This window comes from Carcharodon carcharias, chromosome 2 (assembly GCF_017639515.1).
Source record: "Carcharodon carcharias isolate sCarCar2 chromosome 2, sCarCar2.pri, whole genome shotgun sequence".
In the NCBI taxonomy this organism is placed as follows: domain Eukaryota; kingdom Metazoa; phylum Chordata; class Chondrichthyes; order Lamniformes; family Lamnidae; genus Carcharodon; species Carcharodon carcharias.
This window is the reverse complement of record NC_054468.1, coordinates 37,036,220-37,058,647: the sequence shown is the minus strand read 5'-3', so window position 1 is coordinate 37,058,647 and position 22,428 is coordinate 37,036,220. Positions and strand designations below refer to the sequence as shown.

The 22,428-nt window shown below is 38.9% G+C and overlaps 1 protein-coding gene across 2 annotated transcripts in view; it reads left to right on the top strand.

Annotated features, from left to right (window-relative positions):
- The window catches only part of abcc5 (ATP-binding cassette, sub-family C (CFTR/MRP), member 5), a 131,920-nt gene that overhangs the window by 15,553 nt on the left and 93,939 nt on the right, over positions 1-22,428 (top strand). For both annotated transcript variants that reach the window (XM_041182667.1, XM_041182666.1), the window contains exons 4-9: positions 5,019-5,174; positions 7,407-7,554; positions 16,301-16,534; positions 17,647-17,820; positions 19,185-19,332; positions 21,225-21,373. In XM_041182667.1, coding sequence (XP_041038601.1) covers positions 5,019-5,174; positions 7,407-7,554; positions 16,301-16,534; positions 17,647-17,820; positions 19,185-19,332; positions 21,225-21,373 — 1,009 coding nt within the window. The remainder of the gene's footprint in view (positions 1-5,018; positions 5,175-7,406; positions 7,555-16,300; positions 16,535-17,646; positions 17,821-19,184; positions 19,333-21,224; positions 21,374-22,428) is intronic.

Here is a 22,428-nt window from a genome sequence, read left to right as displayed (position 1 = left end):
GGCACCACATCCACAAACATTCACTCCCTCCACCACTGACACACAGTAGTAGCAGCAGCGTGTACCATCTACAAGATGCACTGCAGGAATTCACCAAGCTTACTTAGACAGCACCTTCCAATCCCACAACCACTACCATCTAGAAGGACAAGAGCAGCAGACGCATGGGAACACCACCACCTGGAAGTTCCCCTCCAAGCTGCTCACCATCCTAACTTGGAATTTATCGCCTTCGCTGCAGCTGGGTCAAAATCTGTGGCTCTTGGACGGCTTGTGCAGGAGCCCCAGCTGCCCCTTCTCCAAGGTTGCTGCTCCTGCCTCTGTGCAGCCAGGTGCCTCAGTTGCTCTCTCATCCGTTTTCTTTGTGCTCTGTAGGTCATCAGACATACAGCTAGTTCACCAGACTCCATAATCCTGATGTTGTACTCCTGCAGGATGAAAGAGCGAGACACGTGATTAGCATGAGTGTACTAAGAACCTGTCCTGGTTAAGTGTGACAGCCCCTTAACGCCTCCTGGAGTGTGCTGGCCACCACCTGGATGGCCAGAGATTAGTGCTCTGCATGCCCTGTTAGCTTGAACCATGGGACAGACTGGTCCAAACCAGGATGCTGACATTGCAAGGGATTGTGAGTGCCTCCAGCAGTGACTGCTACATGGCCAGCTTTAGCAAGGAGATTGTAAAATGTGTGCCGTCCCACTGCTCTGCAGTCCACTAAAGTGCTCAGGAATTTTCAGCCTGTGCTGTGGGGTGGGGGAGGTGGGTGGCTGGCTGGGGGTGGAGAGCTCTGCAGAACTTGGTGGCACTTTGTTGCCTCTGCGTTGAGTGGGCAGATAACTAGGAGCCTGACCCCAATCTTCTCAATGTGGCTGCGCCAGAAGTGCCTCTGTTGTAGAGGAATGGTCACTTTCTACAGTTTTCCTGACTGCGTGGGCCACTCCCCTTGTCTATCCTTACAGCCCCCCCCACCCCAAATGCTTGTGCGCTATATTCAACAGCAGGTCTGCCCTTCACCACCACCACCAGCACCTCCCGTTCCCCAGCAACCAGTCGTGTCAATGGCCAGGCTACGCTTGCCTCCCCACTCCCCTTCACCCTCAGAAGTGGTCTCCAAGGCAGGGCAGCACTTAACCCCGGTGCTCCTGAAGCCTGCAAAGCAACAGGTGACCCTGGCGAGCTCTGCACAACATTGCTGTGCACTCATCTCCAGTTCACCCTAAGTGAAGGCTGCCAAGTGCACGCCGCCTCTGTGCTGTTGTGAAACACATCGGCATGCTTTCCCGCCGACATGGATGGACGATCCAGCAGGAGTGCAAGAACCTGGCAGGGTGGCCTAATAATGGTATACTGACGTATTGCAATAAGTTTACCAGAAACCCATGATGGGAAATGTGGCCCACCATCTGCAGTCTGAGCGGACAATCAGGACCTGCCTTCCTGTTGTCATGAAACTGATGGTGCCATATTGTCCACTCACGCCTGCCATCAGCGGGCAGGGAAAATTCTGCACTTAATTATCCTCTGAAATGGGCTAGCAAGTTACTCAGTTCTATCAAAATTGACATACAAAACTATAATAATAAAAACAGATGGGCTACCTGATAGCAACCGAGACGCTAGATATATCAAAGGCAAACCCAGCCCTATTGACCCTGAAAAGTCCTCCTCTCTACCATTTGGGGACTTGTGTCAAAATTGAGAGAGCTGTCCTACAGGCCAGCCAAGCAACAGCCTAATGTAGTCAAACTCCAAAGAATCATACATTTCAGCCAACCCATCACCACCCCAGGATATGTCTTGTCCCACCAGTAGGACAGACCCACCAGAGGATGTGATAGTGTTATAGAGTCAGGAGGAGGTGGTCCTGGGAGCTCTCGACATTGATTCTGGACCTCATGAAGCCTCATAGCGTTCGGCCAGATGGGGACAAGGAAACCTCTTGCTGATTACCACCTCATCTGATGAATCAGTTCTCCATGTTGAACATCACTTGGAAGAAGCAAGGACATGGGACGTATTCAGGGTGGGGGACTTCAATATCCATCACTAAGAATGGCTTGGTTGCACCACTACTGACCAAACTTGCATAGTCCTGTAGGCCATAGTTGCCAGACTGGGCCTGTGGCAGGTACTGAGCGAACTGATGCGAGGGCAAAACCATTTGATTTCATTCTCACCAACCTGATTGTTGCAGATGTATTTGTCAGTGACAATATTAGCAGGAGTGATCTCCGTAAAGCCCTCACAGTGAGGACACCCTCCATCATGTTGTGTTGCTACCACTGTGCTAAATGGACCAGATTCAGGACAGATCTAGCAGCTCAAAACGGGTATCCATGAGGTACTATGTGCCATCAGTAGCAACAGTATTGTATTGCACCACAATCTGTAACCTAACTTCATGGCCTGTCATACCTCTTACCGTTACCGTTGAGCTCGGGGTCAATGTAGAAGAGCATACAAAGTTTTCCTAAAAAAAAGTGCCAACCTGGTGAAATTACAACAGAATGCATGCTAAACAGCAGAAGTGGCATGCTGTCAACAAAGCTAAGCAATTCCACAGCCAACAGATCAGATCAAAGCTATGCGATCTGACCCCAACCAGTCCTGAATGGTGGCCAACAATTAAACAACTAACTGGAGGAGGAATCTCCATGAACATCCCCAATCTCAATGATTGCAGTGCCTCGCACGTGAGTGCAAAGAACAAGACATAAGTGTTTGCAACCATCTTCAGCCAGAAGTACTGAGTGGATGATCCACCTGTGCTTCCTCTTGAGGTGCCTGCAATCATAGATGCCAGTCTTCAGTCAATTTGATTCCGTCAATGTGATATCAAGAAACAACTGAGCGCATTGGATACAACAAAGGCCATAACCCCAACAACATTCTGGCTGCAGTGCTGAAGACTTGTGCCTCTTGTCAAGCTGTTGGCATACAGATAAATTGCTGGCACCTAACTGATAAAGTGGAAAAGTGCCTAGTTATGTCCTGTCCCTAAAAAGCAGGACAGATTCAATCAGGTCAATTAGTGCCACATTAGTTTGCTGTCAGTCATCAGCAAATTGATGGAAAATGTCGTTAATGGTGTTACCTAACAGCATTTAATAACCTGCTCACCGATGCTCAGCTTGAGTTCTGTCAAGAATGCTCTGTTCCAGACCTCATTGCAGCTTTGGCCTAAACATGGGCAGTGAATGCCAGAAGTGAGGTGAGAGTTACTGCCCTTAACATGAGGGCAGCATTTGACTAAATATAGCATCAAGGAGCTCTGGTAAAATGGAAATCATTGGGAAAATTTGCCATTTGTTGGAGTCATACCTAGCACACAGGAGAATAGTTGTGGTTATTGGAGGACAATCATTTCGGGTCCTGCACATCACGACAGGAGTTCCTCAGGAGAGCGTCCTAGGCCCAACTAACTTCAGCTGTTTCGGCAATGACCTTCCCTCCATCATATGGTCAGAAGTGGGGATGGTCACTGATGATGCACAGTGTTCAGCACCACTCTCAACTCCTCAGATGAAAAAGCCATCATGCCTGCATGCATTAAGAGCTGGACAGTATTCAAGCTTGGGCTGATAAGTGACAAATAATATTCTCACCACACAAGTGCCAGGGAATGATCATTTCCAACAGGAAGTGTGTCTAAATATCTCCCCTTGACATTCAACAGCTTTACCATTGCCAAATCTCCACCATCGCCATTGACTAGAAACCTAACTGTGCCAGCCATATAAACACACAGACTAAAAGAGCAGGCCAGAGGCTGGGTATTCTGTGGCAAGTGATTCACCTGATTTCTCAAAGTCTTTCCAACATCTACAAATCACAAGTCAGGAGTGTGATGGAACATTCTACTTGCCACTCAAGAAGCTCAGCACCAGCCAGGACAAAGCAGGCTGGGCAACCCATCTATCACCTTGACCATTCATTGCATCCACCATCCATGAACCTCGGCTGCATTGTGCATCATCTATAAGATGCACAGTAGCATCTTGCCAAGCTTGCTTTTACAGCGCCCCCCCCCCCCCCCAAACTTGCAACATTTACTGCCTGAAAAGTCGAGGGCAGCAGGTGTATGGGAACATCACCACCTGCAAGTTCACCTCCAAGTCACACCCTGACATGGAAGTATATTGCCATTTTTCCATTGCTGCTGGATCAAAGTGCTGGCACTCCCAACTTAACAGCGCTGTGGGTATACCTACACCTCAAGAACTGTGGTTCAAAAAGGTGGCTTAAAACCGCTTTCCCAAGGGCAGTTAGGGCTGAGCAATAAATGCGGGCCTTGCCAGTGATGCTCACATCCCATGTTATGAATAAATGAATAAGTAACATGTACAGCTTTGAATGCTTTGTTATAGAAGTACATTAAAGTTGTTGGGAACATGCAGTGCATATTCATGGGTCAGAAACTATTTAGAGAAGTAACTTGGGACATTTGTAAGTTTCCATGGGAGCCAAAAAGGTAGAACACATTTCATAGAACATTATTTTAAATTTATGAAGGGCCTTGAAAGAATGACTAGCGAAATGCATCCTCCTTCATGCAAAGTCAGTGACAAGGGCAATCAATTTTAAATCTTTGCTAGGCAAGGAGAAATTTTAATTTTGCAGAGAATTGTGAATACATTTAATTCTTTGTCACATAATAGTTGAGTCAGAAATTGTTGCATCTTTCAGGTTGACCTACACTGGACACAGAGAAAGGTAGCTGACTTTGGTGAGAGATCATGGATAAGTTTTGGACTACTCTCAATAAGCTGTCACAGACATAATGGGCTGAATGGTCTCCTTTTGCACTGTAAACATCATGTAATACCAATCGTACTCCTTGCTCTGCTTCAGATAGAACCTCAGAATACTCAACATTCCCTTGAACCATAGGAACAGGCAGTCTTGAATTACAGTCTCATCTGAAGGGCACGAAGGAACAGTTTGCATAAGGGGAACAGGGTCTGATGGATACATCCTTGTATTAGCTTCTATTGATACAGCCTATTTTTCATACATAGACAGCAGCATCCTGTGGACGACACTGGCTTCTTCTCATTCATGACCTTCAGTTGGCTGACACCTTTGGCTTTCACAGCTTATAAAAAAGGGGAGCTCCTTCTAGAAGATGTTTGGCCCCTGTCGAAATATGAATCTTCTGAAGTCAATAGTAGAAGGTATGGTTATGATATCCTAAAGCTCACTGATATTCCGTCAGTCTTTAATTCCTACCGCACTACATTTTTTTAATGTGTTCATGTGTGGTCCTTTGTAGATATGAATCTTAATGTGGCAGAAAACTTAATCTACAAGTAGATTTTTTTTTATGATTCTTGTAAAACTGAACTGACCTCTGAACATGTTTGTATTGCACTACTTGAATCTAGATGTGTTCAAACAATACTGTCGCAAGACATATCCCTTTGGGGTAGTTATTTGGCATTGCCTTTCTTTTCACTTTTTGTATTGCGGTATCACAAACAAAATTTGTTAACCCTTCCTGCTCCCCAAAATTGGACAATTCATAGGTTGCAGAAATTACCTGGCTCATTGAATAGGAAAAAAATGAGGCTTGCATGTGAACTAGGAGCGTTGACCTATGCAGTAAACTTGATTGTATGACGTCTGGTGGCAAAATACTTTCATTTAGCAAACTTTTTTATCCTAAAATAAAATGCATTTATTCTTAGTACTACACAATGAACAAAATAAAGCAAATAATTCCCAAATTACGAGTTGACGAATGACTTGAATAGGATAGCTGTTATACTTTGCAGTGAGATATTAGATTATTCACTACAAATGTGTTATATATACAATTTGCTCTTTTACATTACACAGGATTTGAACCTGTCATTTAGGCTGACACTTTTGTGTGGTGCTGACAGGTTGCTGTGTTGTTAAAGGTGCCATTTTTCAGATGAGATGTGAAGCTCTGCTTCAGCTGGATATAAAAGATCAAACTTTTCTTTTTGAAGAAATACAGGGAGTTCACCCAGGATCCTGAACAACATTGATCCATCAACTCAGATCACCACCTTAAGTTGCATCTTATTTGTTATTTGTGGAGCCTTCTTGTCTACTTACCACCCATGAGGCATTTTGCAAAATCCTCAAGATTTTGTTTTGGCCAGTTCCTGTTTCTCCTATAGTGTACCTTGCTCAAATGTTCACCAAGTCTGTTTGTATAATTGCTCATACAGTTTCAACCTACATGTTATAATGCTGTTTTTGTAAATACTATTTCTCGCATGCAGTACAAGATTAATCAGGAAAATTTATATAATTCAGTTTCTGTAGGGCAACACTACTGAAGTGTTGACTTTATTAACAGCTCATTAAATCTTTTGTTTGTGTTGAGTGATGGAGTGAGTTTGCTGTGATATATGGTCTTAAGTTCTAAGATGGTAAGTAAAGTTACATCATAGGGCATGAAGTGAGATAACTGAAAATTATGAAAGGGAGAGGATTAAGATGACTCAGGTACAGATGTTTGGAATGACCAATCAGACAATTGAACCAAGAACATAAAATAGAACTTCTTCGTGACTCCAAAGGATTGAATGGTAAGGAAATCAAAATCAAAATCACGAACATCTGTACTATATTGGTATTTTGCACATTGAGCTGAACTCCCCTTTGTGCTTTGGGGATCATTTTCAACTTCACGAGAGTGGATCACTTGCTTCATTTAGAAGCTGCCTGGTTTTCATTTCCACTGAAATCAATGGAATGCAAATCAGGTAACTTTTGTCAGGGGTGGGTGATCTGCCCTGCTGGTGTATGAACCAAACAGTGAGATGAAAATTACCCTGAAATTCCTTTTCAAGTATTGTTCAACTGTTGCCCAGGTGATGCACTTTCAGTCAAGCTGTTTGTTATTTTTCTACAATATGCTGAGCTCTGTGCAATGAGAAACCGTGTGATTGGTTATATGTTGTATTTCAAAAGATCTGAGCCTTAAAGTGAAGCTTTAGAAATGATCATGAATATTGGACTCCATTTGTGAGCTGTTGGCAACAACTTCAGTTCAATAGTACACTGCGAAAATATGCTCAGACAACTTTTCGATTCATATAAATAATAAGGCTGAAGCTAATGTAAGCTTGGAGTAAAAGTCCTCAAAGTTAAGCTTTCATTTCAACATGAATAAACTGTTTTGGTGGGTTTATGTAAAAACATCAGAATATTTTAACACTAAAGCTTTTAGATTTTACCAGAAACTGAAATGCTGCAACCACCCTTCATGCATATTTCTTGTACTTCTTTTGTAACTGAAATATTTTCCTCTCGCTAGCTGGACAAGCATTTGTACCACTTAAAAAAAAAAGTGAATGCTGAGTGACTGAAAAGCAGTTTTTTATTTTTTGCTCAAATACTCAACTTCTGCATATATTGCCTTTCTGCAGGTTAGAACGACTGTGGCAAACAGAATTGAAAGAATGTGGCCAGGACAATGCCTCACTGAACACAGTGATTTGGAGATTCTGCCAGACACGGCTGGTCATCTCTATGATCTGCTTGATGGTTACAATGGTGGCTGGCTTCTGTGGACCAGTAAGTTACCTTGGCACTTTTAAAATTTTATTAGCTTTGCACATGTGCATTTTTTTGGGTAAGGAAGAGAGTGGAGAGCACTTTTTCTAGTGGTGGTATGGGTCTCATTATGGCCGCTCTCTCCTTTTCCTTATCACACCTTGCTTCAAAATAATTACCATTGCACTATATTAAGTTGTTAATTGTACATCAACCAGTTTCAAAGAGGGAGGTTGTTGGAGATGGATAGAAGGCGTGAAGGTAAAACTACTACTATCTGGAATCATATTTATTAAGTCAACTATACGATTTGCCGTGCATCTTTGCACGTCAATTGTAAAGCTAATAACAAGGTAATGCTGGAACTGCTAAGTCATTTGATGTTTTATACAGATACTGAATTTACCTCACGTGAAAGGAGAAAGACAGGTAACATTTGAATTGGACTGGAAATTGTAAGAATGATGTTGATCTAGTTTAATTTGATAAATGTCTTGTTTCCTTAGGCAGGAAATTTGCTTTTGGAGTATTTGAGTAAATTTTTACTTCAGCGTCAGTCAGGTACATCAGTAAACCTCAAAGTGCATCAGATTTTTAACTTGGGTTCATTTAAGACTCAATTTGTAATCATTTTTAATGCAGTATATGGAAAATTTGTCTGGTGCAAGGCAAGTAAATACTGCAGGAAAGAAAATGAACAGCTTTGTATATTTGAATTAATGGGACATGACTTAAGGGAAAGCAAAATGTATATATCCAGTATGCATATTTTGCCTGACATGCTAATAAGTTTATGTGAATGTATGAATTTTGGGAATGTGTGTGTGTGTAACATCATTTGAACTGAATCTTCTAACCATGTTGTTTTTGCTCTGGAAGGACATCTTTAAAGTTCTGTGGAAAAGGAATCTCCTCCTGCAGAAAGCTGCTCTCTCCAGAAATATGTAGTACAGTATGTATGAATTTTACTGGGATGGGGAAGGTGGAGGCTGGGAAATAAAATAAGAGGATCTGGCAATATTGGGAGTAATTGGCTGAGTTTTGGGGTTTGGAGAGTTGAACTGGGTTGAATTTCTGGTTAAGCAACTAGTGGGAAAAGGACAATAAGTAAAAGAGACTTCAGGGTAGTTTTTATAGGGGGTGAGGAGGGGAGCAGTGCCAGTGATGTTGAATAAAAGGCAAGCTTTAGGGTGGTGCCTGAGTTTGATATATTACAGTGGGATGTAACATGGTTATAAGTGAAAAGTATAGTTACTGTTATAGGGCTGGCAATTATTTTTGCGGGGCGAACAATGTCATATTTTTAAAAACTTGGTAGGACTTTATTAGACTGCTGAACTGTTTGTTTTCAAGATCTGCTCCGTGTGCAATCTATACCCTCTGATTTGGGAATCTCATTTGAAATATAGTTTAATCTATTACTGAAAACAAATAGGAGCCTAATAAGTAACTGTAATGTAGACCCAAGGAGAAGGGAGTGGGGTGCGTGGAGGGAAGCTTGAAAAGCTCATTCACACGATTTCTGTCCACTGAGCAAACTTTTTAAAATTGAAATTGTAAGATATTGTTGATTGTGGTGTTTGAAACTAAATCTAGTTTCCTATTTAAATAAGAGCAGCTTATTTTAGAAATGACACTGTTAATCAGGCTACTTTTTTACAAAAAAAATCTATTTAGATATTTTGCAGTAGCTTAATTTAGGCAGTCAAAAAATTAACTGAAACCAGAAGAGAAGAAGCTAGCCTGCCATTATAAATTGCCCTGGAGATACCCTTCTGTCATTAGCATTTGGATCTATTTAAAGATTTTGCCTTTTTGCAAGTCAGGTACAGAAGAAATTTATTTAAAGCAATATGTCTCTTTCTTTTGGCTCTGGTAATTAAAAATGGTCTCGAATTGCGCAAACCTCCATTTGTAGATTGGGAAGAGTTTTCTCTGACGATAAATAGTAAATGTTAAATGAAGTACTTAGTCACTAGAGTTTTGCCCAACAATGTAACAAGCAAATTTGATGAATTCTAATATCTAATAATGTTTCAGAGAGCTGCAATTCATTGACAGGTGTGAATCTTGTCAATTGCAGGTTGACCAAATTAGTTGGTACTTTTGCTTACAGCATATTTTTTGCAGTGACAACCAAAGAACAACATTTATTTTTGTATCAGGTTTGCTTTGCCTTCTATGTAAAGTACATACAGGGGGAGATATTGAGTGGAAGCTCAGTGTTAACCCAGAAGTAAAGGACAACGCTATAAAGGAGTGAGTGGCATGCTGTTATGCATCTCCTTGTAACTGAATGGATCTATGACTATTTGGAGATGCCTCAGAGCACTTCACTTCCCTTTTCAATTTGGAATTGGTGTAGGCACTGAGGGAAACAGCTTTACCAGAAATGGTGGTGCATTTTTAATACTTAACTGGCTTGTATATGTTGACAGCTTATAAAAAGCTGCAGTCAAGGGTGCAGCTGACTTTCAAGTTTCATTTGCTGCCACTTTTTTAGTAGTAATACATGGAGTTCTGCATATATCATCTAGGTTTATTTAAGGAAGCTAATTTAATTGGTGGTTCTGAACTATTCTTACAATTGCTTTGAATTCTGTTAGGATAGTTTGAACATTCTGAAAGACTGTCTGCTCTCAACAGTCAATTTGATTTGAAATTATTGGGAAGAGAGAAACAGTGCTGTTTTGAGTGTCATTTTATAGTGGTCTGTATGATCTCTCCCACAACTTTCTAATGCTTTAAATTGAAATAACAAACATACAAGTCTTTCTGAAATATGAGAAGAGCTTTTGTGCATTTCCCTATAGAGTTCATTATGTTGTTAAGACTATTATGGGACATTTTGAACAGAACTATTGACATTCAGCACTGCCCTATTAACACCTTTGTATTTATTTTACTCTATTATTTTCAGATAAAGAGTTACCAAAACTAGATTTAACATTAGAAATTTAGTGATGGGACTTTGACCATTTTACTGAAGCAATAAAATCCACTACATATCAGTTGAAGCGAGCTGAGTTGAACGAAGCGAGCTGAGTTGAAATATCAGGAAAGGGCTGATTATTGAGCCAATTGTTGGAGAGAAATGGTGCACTTTTAAATGTCTTTCAATGCAAAGAACGATATATGAATCCTGCTTATGCATTCGTTTAATCTGTTTAGTTATGTGAAAAAACTGTTTTCAGAGCTGTGACAATTCTAAGCTATATAAGACTTCAAGTCCATATAAACTGTTGAAAGTATTGTGGAAAATATTTGTTAAAACTCTGGTGGAGCACAGCTTTGTAGTATATGGACAGAAGTAAGAGGAGCCTATTTGGTTGTTAGCCTCTATCACGTGGAATACATTCTCATAGTAGAAAGACATTTTTGCTGACTTTGATATTGTTGAGCTTTTTTTCTTATCTCACACTCCTACAAAACCTATGCTGAATAAGATACTTTGTAAAATCCACCTCTTTGACCAAGCTTTTGGTCACCTGCCCTTTTGTTGATCATTGTCAAAAAATGCTTCAAAGACTCTTGTTTTGCTACATTAATGGCACTATGTAAATGCAAGTTATTGCTGTGCACCATGACCCAGAGCTTAATCGGAGCTGAAGTTAGCTTTAGAATATAAATCCATAGACATAAAATTAAATCTGTTGCTAATGTTTGAATATCTTGCTAATAAGGGAGTTTTTTTTTTTGCAGCTAATTTTTTATTGTTGGTTGAAATGCAGTTATCTGCTGAGCCACGTTTTTTTAAAATTCATTCACACACTGTCCACATCACTGGCAAAGCCAGCATTCACTGACCAATTCTGATTGCTTTTGAGAAGGTGATAGTGAGCTGCCTTCTTGCCAATTGAGTGGTTTGCTAGGGCATTTCAGAGGGCAGTAAAGAATCATTGCTATGGGTCTGGAGTAACCTGGTAAGGCTTATATGTAAGAACAGCAGATTTCCTTCTCTCTCTCTCTCTCTTCCCCCCCACCCCCCCACCGCAAAAAAAATTAGTGAACCAGATGGGATTTTACGATAACCTGGTAGTTACATGGTCACCATTATTGATTTTAAAATTCCAAATTTGGTTATTTACTTAAATCTGAATTCCTCACCTGTCATGGTTTTGAACTCGTGTCCCTGGATCAATAAGTAATACAGATGTCCAATTACATAAACACTATGCTACCATTGCCAGTTTTTGCTGAAGTTCAGTAATGATTCAAAGATCACTTTTTGCCTTTAAATTTTGTATCTATTAGTTACAGGGGAAAAGTTTTTAATGTTTGTCCTTTGTCCTTCGAAAGGACACAACTGATTTTTCTGGCTGGTTTCTATTCTGGCATTGGAGAAATTTGCCTTTGTGGGGAAAAGTTCTGTAATTTCTGAACCATCACAGTTGACCATTTGGGCAATTCAGATTTTTTTTCTTATAAAGCCGTAAACATATGACTATTCCATTGGATACAGCAATCTGGTTGCAAAATTGGAGTACAAGAATAAGGAAGCCTTGCTGCAATTGTTAAGGGCTTTGGTGAGACCACACCAGGAGTTCTGTGTACAGCTTAGGTCTCCATATCTAAGGATAGACATACTTTCCAAGGAGGTGGTACAGCGAAAATTGACTAGTTGAGGAGAAATGTGTTCAGTCAAAGGGTTGTGGATCTTTGGAATTCTCCACCCCAGAGGGTTGAGGATGCCCCATCACTGAATATATTCAAGGCTGCGATAGGCAGATTTTTAGTCTTGCAGGGAATGAGATGATTTGGAAAGTGGAGTTGAGGATGAAGATAAGCCATGATCATATTGAATGGTGAGCAGTATAGTGTACTCCTGCTCCTATTTTTTTATGTTCTTATGTACTCTTTCCTTGACTGGAAATTTGTAGTTTTTAACCTACGGGGTCCTTACTTGATACTTTGTGTAATTTGTTGAGTTTTAGTGTTTGGCTTTTCCTGTTGCAACTAATATTTCCCTGTGAATCAGTATTTGCTTTGTTTCGTGTGTAGGATGGGAAACTCATGGAAGATGGAGGAAAGCCTGTTGATCATCTTGTGTTTTTTGAATAATTCTTGCCAAGTCTGTCCCCTCCTAGTGGTTAGAAGAAGTTACTTAGAATTGTGAAATTCTATTTAAAAACAATCTTTTTGGAATACCTTTGGATCTTAATACTATTTTTGTCAATGGACAGTTTAGGATTATTGACCATACATAAGGGGTTAAGAGGGGAGAGGATTTGGAAAAAATCAGTGCATTTTCAGCTGCTCAGGATGCCCTATAATAATTTATTTACAAATCAGGAGTCTCTGTAGTGAAATGCACAACAGAAGCTATTCTTAGCATTCACAGGATTGCCATTTAAAGGTGCTTTTGGATGAAATGAGAAGTCATACGGAAATGGTCACCATGCTGTAAGGTAAGGTAGTGATTACAAAAAATGTGTTGAGTGCCATTTAAAGTCACCCAGTCAACTTTTTTAATTTTGCCAAGTTATGTTGTATCAGCAATTCCTTCCAGGTTTTAATGCTTCAGTGGAAGAAAATCTTTGTGGAAGAAGAGAAACATGACAAATATGTCTAATTCTAAACTACAAACTTCTTTCTGTCAGTCACGGTTTTTAAGGGGAATAATGTAAGTGGTAGAGTAACCCTCCTGGGGAAAAAATAGTGACTGTCCTGAACTTTATTTGGAAATGATCCAATGCATGCTGCGTGCAAATGCTTATATTAGTATTTTGTCTTTTTTTAAATGTTGAATTGTTAACACTTTTTTTTATATAGCAAGCATCACATTTCTCAATTTAGGATCAGGCTTGTATGGTGCCTGTAAGCAAGAATGATAAGCTAGTTCTACTTAAGGCTTGAGATGAAGAATCTTCTGAGAAAGTGCAGCTATTGTCTTCCTCTACAAAGTTTTGTTGTACAGTCTGAGCACTGTTTGGCTGCCTACACATATGGAGATTTGTTCTTTCTGTGTCTTCACTAATTTGTTATTTACAGTTGCTGAGGAGTAATATCTAAATTATTACAAATTTAATTTTGTACATTCAGCCGGAATTTACACTTTCAGACTGGAGAGTTGGCAAGAACAGCCATTTTGAATTTGACTTGGTGTGCAATACAGGAAATGGACAGTTGTTTTCATGTGGTGAATCGTCGCTGAAAAGAATAACATGATCCAATTAGCTACAGAGTGAAAATGAGATGAGTGATTCAGCATTACAGCAACTTTCTAACTAGGGCTTGATCCTCTTGTGGGATTAAATGTGAAAGAATTGCTGGGACTGCAGTTAATATTTAACTTGCAAACTGGCACTGTTTATGAAGCTAGTATATTTGATTTGTTAATGAGACTATGCTTGAACTGATGGACATCAAAAGAATTTCTGTGATTTCTCCAGAGCTGTTTTCATGCCTTTCTGGATCTTTACAAAGAAAGTTGATTTTAAATTATCCTGAATCAGTGCTCAGAATTCTGATGTTTGGATAATTGTGCGTGTATACTTGCTGACTTTCTGTACACTGCAGCTTTTTAAAATGAGCCTTTGTATAAATCAGACAAATGTTTAACCACCTCAAATTTCTGTCGCAGGCCTGATGAAAAAGGAATGGATTATTATTTAAGTTAATGAAATGTTCATATTTTAAAATATCTATTTTGGTTATAAATATCAATTTGATGTATTATTTGTAAATGCAAAAATATATTTTGAAGGAAAATGAACTATTAATGTACAAATTAATTTGAGTCATTGAAGCAAGTTAGTAATGAGGGCTGAAGGCACATTTCTTCTTGCATGAAGAGGGGTAATTTCCCTAGTGAGCAGGTTAATGGGGGGTGTGGTGTATAGGACTGCAGTGTAGCATTCATGCTATGCCTACATTTAAATATGCTAGCAAGAGTGACATTAGTAGGCAAAAAGGGACAATTACTGATGTAGCCACTACTGTTCCAGACATAGAAATTACCTGCTAAAATACTGTTAACTGGGTGAACCAGTCAAAACCAGAACTAGGCTTCAGGTTTTAATTTTTTGTAACATTTTTGAGGTAGCACTCATTGTATAGCCAGTTAATAGAAGTGAGTTGGGGTAAAAAAAAAAGGAACTATAATGACTGTTAGACAATATGCTAGTATTGTTATTATTAGTAATAAAGTACAGTCGTCAGGCAAATCCTCGTGCCAATGAATGGAACCATAGGTGAATTTAGAGTGACTGCATCAGTGTTTAGAGGGAACTACAATCTCAAGCTTGCATGTTGCTGGTTCAGTAAATGATGCACATGATGAAAATGTGACTGCCTTCAGTTCTTGTTTGCAAAAACTCTGATATAGCAGAAGATTATGGGATCACTAACATTTGAGCAGCAAGGAACATTGTACAGTTCAGTTTCTCTCTCAAACCTTGAAATATCCAGGATTTGCAGATTAATTATAAAGAAAAGATGCCTGAGAAAAAAAAATAATTATAAAGGTTAAATTCAAACAAATTACTTTCCTTTTGACTTATTTCACTACTCCAAATGAGAACATTTTAATGCAAAATGCACAACTGAAATATTGTCAAACTGTACTGTTTTTTTTTTTAGAAATAATTGATCTGCTGCCATGTTTTTGCCCCCTTTTCTTCCTCTTTTTATTCACACTTTCTCTACCCCCCGCCCCCCCCACCCCCGGTGACTTCACTGGCAATGGAAGCATTGAATGCATGTAGTACAAAAAGGGATTGTCAAACCATATCAAGATGTAGAAATTGGAATAAGAAGAATATTTAAAACTATATAGGGTTTGAATGAATATTACATTTCATTTTATGTCCGGTGTGCAATCTTTACATATAATTGGCATTACATTTTCAAAAATGTGTTTTAGTCATTTAAAATGATCATGGGTCACCCACCGTCTAATTCTTGGCACAATTGAGAAAATTCTGTTCCGATTAACTGTTTCTTAGAATCTATATCTTGTAGTGAACTCTGTACTGAGTCTACTAATTTCTCCCTTCCAAAGAAAAATGACATACATAGACACTGCTTTGTAAATGTAGATCATGAGTTAAGTAATTCTGCAAATCCTTTCTGTAAAAGGTGGTTGACTTGGCGATTTACTTTGTTAAAATAATTACACATCAGCCACGGCTGGGGATTTTATGTAGATTTAAATACTATTGGCTGTAGTAATGCAGATAACATGTATATTTTGTTATGACCATAATGTAGCAATTTGACTGTGTAACTAATGCATCCAATTTATGCATAGTCTTTTTGTATTTACATGTGGGCTTTTATTAAAATTGTTTGTTGTGTTATATTTTTTGGAACGCAAATAAAATTGTCCCCCTCAATGTGAGTTGAATTCATGATGTGATAAAGTTGCCATTCTTGTGGTTGCCATTTCCTCCTTTAAGTTATATGTCTGCATATTCACACTATTGACATCGGTACAGTATATTTTTATGGGAGGTGAGTATTTTCAACAAGGTAACGCATTAACCAAGAAGTATACTAATGTAAATGTATCATCTGTTTTTCTCCTGTTCTAGTATGATTAAACTCCCACTGTTTACTTTCAGGAGTGTTTTTCAAACACTGCCACTTCATTCTTCAGTCAACTGTAGGTACACTGATAGATTGTCACAATGGAACATGGTAAAATAAGCAATGTAACATTCTATATATATAAATATACATATATATTCCATCCGTTATAGTTTTCTTTAAATTGCAAACAATTACAATAACTTTTCACATTCATACCAGCGTTTTCCTTTTCCAGGCTTTTCTTGTGAAGCGTATCCTGGACTATGCAGCATTGAGTGAGCCGAATATGCAGTATGGCTTGTTGTTATGTCTTGGATTGTTTATGATAGAAGTAGTCCGTTCCTGGTCATTGGCAATGACCTGGGCATTGAACTACCGCACCGCTGCCAGGCTTCGAGGAGCTGTCCTTACCATGGCGTTTGACAAGATTCTGAAACTTAAGAACATAAAGGAGAAATCTCTGGGTGAGGTATGTTCACACTGCAGATTTTGTTAGAACAGTTAGTTGGTTTGATAGAACCAGAGTCATATAGATTAATACACAGACCTGAAGTATTGAATTTTAGGTTGTTGCAGGTCAAAATCAGCCTTATCTCCAATTATCACAAGGACTGAGGGCTGCAATAATTTTGGGAGTCAGAGTGAATGAATGTTAGAGCAGGAGCAGAAAAATCTCAGGTAGCAAACTCTGACTCAAAAGTGATTAAGAATTATGGTGTAGGGGCTAAATGGGATGTGGCCAATGATGAAAGAAAGCAAGGCCGAAGCTGAGTATGGGAGTGAGTGGCATATAGTTGAGGTTTGGCGGTCAGGATGTAGTCTCCCCAAGTATTGAAGTGTGAAAAGATTTATTTTTCAACTGGCCAGGAATGTATAAAATTTCAAGGAAAGGTAAGTACAGAATTGCAGAAAAAAGAAAATGGCACATGGAGCTTGGAGACATGCACTACAGCAGCACAAGTGGAAGCAGGCCTGCAGCTACAGTATGACAGGCAGATTAACTTTACTTTCTGTTGCTGCAGCATTTGTAGCTTTTCTTAATCAAAATTTCTGTATAATTATTTAGGATGTGAATATTATCATTAAAAAAAATTGCTCAAAATGCATGACAGTAGAAACCAAGGCTTCTGGACAAAAAGTGCACACAATTGCAAGTCATTAATATAATTTTTAAATGTATATTGGAACTGCTGCATCTCTGGATGTTAAAGGCAAATATGTGTTACGCTAAAAGTGTATATAAAAATAATCTTGAATTGATTGAATAATCTACTAGAACTGGTGCTGACCTGAATAAGATGCAACAAATGCACTCTGGGGCCTTTAAAGGACATACCAAGTTGCACAAGTTACAATTTGGAAGAAAAATAACACATTATTCATTGCGATATAATGCTCTTATTCTTCTAAAACATGGGTAAAGGCAAATGAGCAAAGATAGTAGTGAGGTGGATATTGAATGTCTATATGAGTATGGAACTTTTTAAAAATTAACAGCAAAGATATATTTTGTTAATGTCAGGAATCAAGTGTCTTATCTGTCGAACCATTCTAGTCTTTCGATTTTCTTCCTGCCCACAGCTTATCAACATCTGTTCAAGCGATGGACAGCGACTGTTTGAAGCTGCTGCAGTAGGAAGTTTGTTAGCAGGAGGGCCCCTTGTAGCAGTTCTGGGAATGATTTATAACGCTACATTGCTTGGTCCCACTGCCTTCCTTGGTTCTGCAGTCTTCATACTCTTCTATCCAGCTATGGTGAGTTGTGACCTCTTCCTAAAACAAAATAGTTTAATTGAAGAATAGTTATGAATTGAATTATGGCATATTTTCTAGTTATAGAGAAAAAAATGGAAATAAAAGTAATAACCTCTGCTGCTGTAACTACGGTTTAAGCATCTATAAGTTTGGACATTTTTTACTTGAGGGTAATTCAATATTTGAACACCCCTTTCCTGGAGGTTTCTGCTGTTCTAGTGGTGCCTGTGTTCAACACCTTTCCTACTTTTTTTTTAAAAAGATTTATTTTTAATTATTTTGAGAAAGCCCCTTCTATCTTAAAACAGGCCTCAAGCCTTAAACAAGCTCTAACTGCAGCAAGGATATATATTGTGGTATATGGGTTTATTCTATCGACAGTGGATTCATCTCATTTAAGAGGATATTTCTCCTGATATATTTTTGTGTTCAGTATATAGAAGGCGTGAGAATTAAGAAAGAATAAGAATCTAGATGAATCAAATACAAATCATGTTTAACATTCCAATTTTCCATTCCCTCCGTAATTCTTTGGGGTATACCCATATTCTTATTCTCCTTGCTACTTCACTGCTTTCTCTCTGAACAGAAGGCTTTACTAAATCAAGAATAATGGCCGAGATTTTGTGGTCAATGATGAAACAACAGTGTCCGTCACTGACTTTGACGAAAGCTGCCCACAAAGATCTAGTGATCTCTCTAGAATGGATTTCACTTGTCCCAAAGTTAATTTGAATCTGGCACTAAGTCTAGGGGATCTCTGGTTGTTCAGCAACAGAAATGTTATCAAGCAGGCCAGGCAGTCAATCAAATTGAAGAATTCTGAGTAAACCAGGAAATAAAAGGCACTAATTCTCCTTCATGTTTTATAAATTTACATTGAGCCAAATAAAAGATTTGGATGTACTCATTGGATTACACAAAAAATGAGTTTCCCAGGTTCAGCGAGGTTCTTCAGCATTAGATGTGATTTAGTGTACCATTGAAAATATTAAAGAGGCTTAACTTGTCAGGATTTTCTAACACTGATATGACAACCTAAAAGGGGAAGTTCTTGCCAGCTAAGTGATTTCAAAGAATGTTGCTTCATACAGCACAACCTGTGGAGAAGCATGGAATCACCTGACAGCTTCTGGATTTCCATGTTTAACTGCACGTGCAGATACCAGAAGTTGCTGGCAATTTCAGTATTGACAGCTTTGTTGTCATTACAGTGGCAAAATATGGGTCAATAACTTGAGTAAGCTGTGATGGAAAAAAATGTAACCTTTATTTGTAATATCTGTTGGAGCCAATTTCTTGCAGCAATTGGAAGTCTGAAGACATGTCCTTCTATATTGAAACTTTACTTTGTTTTGTGAAAGATGTTTGTGTCCAGGTTGACTGTACACTTCAGAAGGAAGTGCATTTCTGTGACTGATGAGCGCGTTCAAAGGATGAATGAAATCATCTCATGCATAAAATTTATTAAAATGTACGCCTGGGTGAAGGCATTTTCACAGAGCATTCTCAGTGAGTATAGCTTGTTAAAAAATTCAAAGTGTATTTTACCTGACTGATCCATCTTTTCTTAGCTCCTTTTCATAGACTTAATAATTAACAGTTGCAGAAGGAGCATATGAACTATAAGAGCAAGAATAGGCCATTCAGTTCCTTGAGTCTCGTCCAACACTCCCATTAGATTGCGACCGAATCACGCCAAATCTCCATTTACCAACCGTTGCTCCATATTAATTGCATGAGGCAAGTGTGAATTTGAATTTGCTACTTCCACCTCCTTTACAACCTAAAGTGCCATTTCCCTTGGGCTTCAGCATAACTATTCCTACACCTAATTCTTATGAATAGGAGATAAGTTGATGATGCCTGCCAGTTCTTCCTTCTGGTATAAGCCCAATGTTTTGATTTAATCCTTATATGTACAGCACAGAACAGACCATTCGGCCCAACTAGACTTTGCTGGTGTATATGTTTCACATGAGCCTACTCCCACCCTACCAACTAACCCTATCTGCAGAGCCTTCTATTCCATTCTCCATTGTAATTATCTAGCTTCCCCTTCTGCTGTTCGCCACAACTACTCGTGTGGTGACAAGTTCCATATTCTAACCACCCTTTAGGTAAAAATAAGTTTATCATGAATTTCATAGAGAGATATTAGTGAGTATTTTATATCTTTGGCTCTATTTCTGGTCTTGCCTCTGCCTCAAGTGGAAACACCTTCCCTATGTATATCTTACTGAGCCCTTTCATAATTTTGAAGACCTCTATCAGGGTACCTCTCAGCCTTCTCTTTTTGAAGTTTAAAACTTTAACTGTTATCCATATTTGTTTAACCTATGCATATAAATGAATACAGGCAGTTATTCAAATGACAAAAAATTAATGTTCCTTTGAGCTTAGTGCCATATGTCATTAAATGGTTAACTTGAACTTTTGTGTTAATATATCTTGTGCATGATATCCCTCATCATAGTAACTACCTTTTGAAATGCTTTCCACAAATTGCATAACATGCTTTTCTTCATGTATTGTGTGTTAACAGAACCATGAAATTAGAAATAACTGCAGAATTAACAAAGGGCTTGTGTTTTCACGAAGAGATAGATTAGATAGAGAGAAACTGCTCCCTTAGGTGGTAGGGTTGAGAACCAGAGGATCCTAATAAAAGCGAATAGCAAAAGAACCAATGGCAACGTGAGGAAACATTTTTTTTTTTAAACACAGAAAATAGTTAGGATATGGAATGCACTGCCTGAGAGCATGGTGAAAGCAAATTCAGTCATCGTACTTGTGTGTCAGCCATGGCTGAATTGGTAGCACTCTCACTTCTGAGTCACTTCCCACTCCAGGGCTTGAGCACATCTGCCTGCTCGGGTGGATGTAAAATGTCCCATGGCACTATTTTGAAGGGGAGAATGGGAAATATCCCTAATATCCTGGCCAATTTTTATCCCTCAGTTAACATCACAAACAGACCATTTGGTCATTATTACATTTCTGTCGTTGAGAGTTTGCTGTCTGCTAATTGGCCCTCGCTTTCCTATATTGCAACAGTGATTACACTCCAAAAATTCTTTATTTGTTGTAAGGCCCTTTGAGATATCCAGTGGTTATGAAAAATGATATATAAGTGCAGTTCTGCCCCTTTTTTTTCTCTTTTCAAAAGAGAATTGGATAAGCACGTGAATAGAGAAAATTTGCAGGGCTAAGGGGAAGGGGCTGTGGGGAGTGGAAGTGGCTGATTTGCTCTTGCATGAACACATCAGGTCAGATAACTGCCTCCTGAACTGTAACCATTGTATGATTCTATTCTAAGTCTTAGTAGTTCGGTGGTTGACTAACTTTTGTGTTTAAATATGTTTGGTTTTGCTGACTACTTTCAACTTTTATTTATTTGCTAGAAATCCGATGGAAAGAACGCCAAATCTTGGAGTACGCTGGATATTTTCAAAGCATCTCAGTGGGTGTTGCTCCAGTTGTTGTGGTTATAGCCAGTGTGATAACTTTTTCTGTCCACATGCTCTTGGGATATGATCTCACAGCTGCAGAGGTTAGTCTGCATGATGAAAATTAAAAATGTTTGAAGAGTAGCTCTGTTGGCTTTTCTGATGGGATGTGAATAAATATATATCAGATATTTGGCTGGGGAGATGGAAATAGCGAGTAAAAACAAACATTGCAAATTTATAAATAAAAACAATAATGGAAATAAAAATATGGGACTGCCATGTTCTGAAAAGAGGATAGCTTAATGTTTTGTGTAGTGATTCTTTGTCAGATCTAATCAAATACATATATTTTGAGGAGGTTTTAGAAGGGGAGTTGGGGACAAGAAGCTAATAAAGAGCGTCCTGGAGTGCAATGCTGTGTTGATGTGGTAGGAATATTGCGTATTTTACATGTCAGATTTATTATTGAATACCCTATACATAGCCAAAGTAATTTTATAAGTAGTGAGTTTATTTGCAGCTTGGTAGTTAATTGGTGTCAGGAATGCCGTAAGTTATATCATAGATAGGATCAGGAGTAGGTCTTTTGGTCATTTGAGCCTGCTCTGCCGTTCAACATAATTATGGTTGATCTTCTATCTCAATTCCATCCACCCGCATTATCCCCATGCCCCTTAATCTGTCGATCTCTGTCTTGAATACACTCAGCTGTACTGCAGTGTTCTGTTTTAATTGCCTTTCGTTGTCATCAGTATAGTTATTCTAGCAGAGCTTGGTATGTTCAGGTCATGTACAAAAGGATTAACCAGATAGAAAGTGAATTGGTTAGTCTATACTCAGTTAGTAGCCCAGTAGTGTCCCCTCCAAAAAAAAATACAGAACTGCAACTTGATTCCAATGATGAAACAAAGTTTTTTAGATAATGACTGACATTTTGTTGAAATCATTTCCTTTGATGATTTTGATAATTACTACGGCAAAAGTTGCCGAAGTGGTTATCCACTACAGTGAGATGGATGATCTCTTAGGATGGATTGATCTGCTGACTTTAGGGCAATTAATGTAAATCTGCTTGCTAAGGTACAAATAATAAAAAAAACATTTTGGGATTAATTGTTGGTTTGTCGTGTTCTATTTATCAGCAAATTGCCTCACC